The 2,259-nt window shown below is 63.5% G+C and overlaps 1 protein-coding gene across 2 annotated transcripts in view; it reads left to right on the plus strand.

Moving 5' to 3' along the window:
• Window positions 1-1,948: 1,948 nt before the first annotated feature.
• The window catches only part of NPM3 (nucleophosmin/nucleoplasmin 3), a 6,671-nt gene continuing 6,360 nt past the window's right edge, over window positions 1,949-2,259 (plus strand). The window contains exons 1-2 of one of the 2 annotated variants that reach the window (XM_019502720.1): window positions 1,949-2,072; window positions 2,162-2,250. In XM_019502720.1, coding sequence (XP_019358265.1) covers window positions 1,997-2,072; window positions 2,162-2,250 — 165 coding nt within the window. In that variant the 5' untranslated portion in view covers window positions 1,949-1,996. The remainder of the gene's footprint in view (window positions 2,073-2,161; window positions 2,251-2,259) is intronic. The other variant, XM_019502719.1, reaches the window with a different exon arrangement.

Consider the following 2,259-nt stretch of genomic DNA (forward strand, 5'->3'; position numbering starts at 1 on the left):
TGCATCCACAGATGCATCTCGAGTAGGTCCAGGGAGGTGATCCTCCCCCTCTATGCGGCACTGGTCAGGCCGCAGCTGGAGTACTACATCCAGTTCTGGGCGCCGCACTTCAGGAGGGATGTGGACAGCATCGAGAGGGTCCAGAGGAGGGCCACTCGCATGGTCAGGGGGCAGCAGGGCAGGCCCTACGAGGAGAGGCGACGGGACCTGAATCTGTTCAGCCTCCACAAGAGAAGGCCGAGGGGGGATCTAGGGGCCTGTTACAAGCTAGTTAGGGGGGACCAGCAGGCACTGGGGGAGTCCCTGCTCCCCCGAGCACTGCCAGGAGTGACCAGGAATAACGGTCACAAGCTGGCAGAGGGGAGATTCAGGCTAGACATCAGGAGGCGCGACTTCACGGTCAGGGCGGCTAGGATCTGGAACCAACTTCCAAGTGAAGTGGTGCTGGCCCCTACCCTGGGGGGCTTTAAGAGGAGGCTAGATGAACACCTTACTGGGGTCGTTTGACCCCAGTGCTCTTTCCTGCCATGGCCGGGGGTCAGACTTGATGATCTGCTCAGGTCCCTTCCGACCCGGCCAACTATGAATTCGGGGGTGCCTCAGTAAATACCTCCCAGCCCCCTGGACTCGCTGGAGACAGCTCTGGGTGTTGAGTTATCGGTGCCAAAGCAAATAGCTGGTTAGTTCCCTTCCTGGGGAAGACCCCCTCGTGCTCCGGGTGCCTCTCTGAGTGATGCTGGGTTGTCGTTCGTGGCGGTGGGCGGTTGTGAGTCAAGAGACATAAAGAGTTCGGGGGTTCGGTCAAAGCCTGGTGCTGCTTGTGGTCGGAGGAACATGTCTGGTGGAGGCGGAGGGTGAGAGTGGGCTTGCAGAGCCAGCTGTGAGGTTTTACCAGCCCCCAGCTGCTTCTGGGACAACGTGTGCACCCTGGTCTGGTTCGTGAGGGGGTTGAACCCTGGCTGCGGGGTTTAGGCCATGCGGGATGAGATCCCCTGTGCCTTCCCCCTCTGATCCTGGCTGCTGTTGGATGGGGCTGGACTAACCGCTCCCTGCCGGCCTGGTTGGATTTCACATGGATTGAAGCATCTCCTGTACCCACAGGTCTGGACTACCTGGCGCCACAGTAATCAGCTGCTGCAGCCTCCCCAGACATGGCTGCATTTCGGTGAAGGGTGATCAGTTCCTAATGATGGTCTTGATCGAGTCTGGGGCAAAATAAATGCTGCTTGGTGGCAGGTTTTCCTTGAGTGGAGCGTCGCATTCCCATCTGCTCTCCTGGTTGTCCCGAAGACTGGCAGCACCCGGCACTGCCGCGACACAGCCAGGCACTCCTCTCACAAGCATGAGTATCTCCTTGCTCTCTCCCTCCATGCTGAGCTAGGAAGGGGACCAGGGTGTACAGAGGGGACCCCACCGCCCCCATCTGAACCCGAGTGCAAGGAGGTGCAGACGGTGGGAATGTGTCCCTTTGCCGGGTCACGGAGCAGACGCCGGTGGGGGATCTCCCTGGTTTGGCCTTATCCTGTGTAGAAACGAATGTCTGCTCGACAGGTGAGCGAGGCAGCTGGGCCAGGGGCACAGCCCAGACCCCCAGGCCCTGCCTTTCCCTGCTGCAGGTGCCGGGGGGTTTGAACCAGACAGAAGCCGGTTGCACCCCCTCCCTCTCGCTTTGCCCTGGATCATCCTGCACCCTCCCTCCACCCGCCTCCTTGCTCTCCGCGCTGCGCTGCCTTGGCCCCGGCAGCTCAGGGCCCGTCCTGGCCCGAGATGGGAAGGAGACTCGTGGTTTCGGGATGTGGCAACCGGCTCCTGTGATCCCCTGATGGACAAGGCCTCTTTCTGGCTCATCAGGGCCCCGCTCCCTGGCACGGCTGCTGGGGCCGGGCGGGGAGGAGGAGCTGGAGCCGGAGCCGGAGCCGGAGCCGGGCCGGCCAGGCGGAGCTTCAGCCCCTTCCTTCCTTCCTGCCTCCCTCCCCCGCCGTGCCCGGCGCTGCACATGGCCGCCTTCCTGGAGCTGCAGAGCCGCGAGTGGCGCCCGCCCAGCCCGCGGGACCCCGAGGGCGGCCTCTTCGGTGCGTGGGGGTCGGGATCGGGGGGGGGGGTCTGCCTCCCGGGCCCCGGGGTCTGTGGCTTTGCTGTGCATGACCCCCGGGCTCCCCAGGCTGCGCCCTGACCGGCAGCGCCCTGGCCTTCACCTTCGTGGCGGATGAGGAGGATGAGGACTGCGAGCATCTCCTGACCCTGTCCACGGTAAGCGGG

This window comes from Gavialis gangeticus, unplaced genomic scaffold (assembly GCF_001723915.1).
Source record: "Gavialis gangeticus isolate Ggan-Ray unplaced genomic scaffold, GavGan_comp1, whole genome shotgun sequence".
Classification (NCBI taxonomy): Eukaryota; Metazoa; Chordata; order Crocodylia; family Gavialidae; genus Gavialis; species Gavialis gangeticus.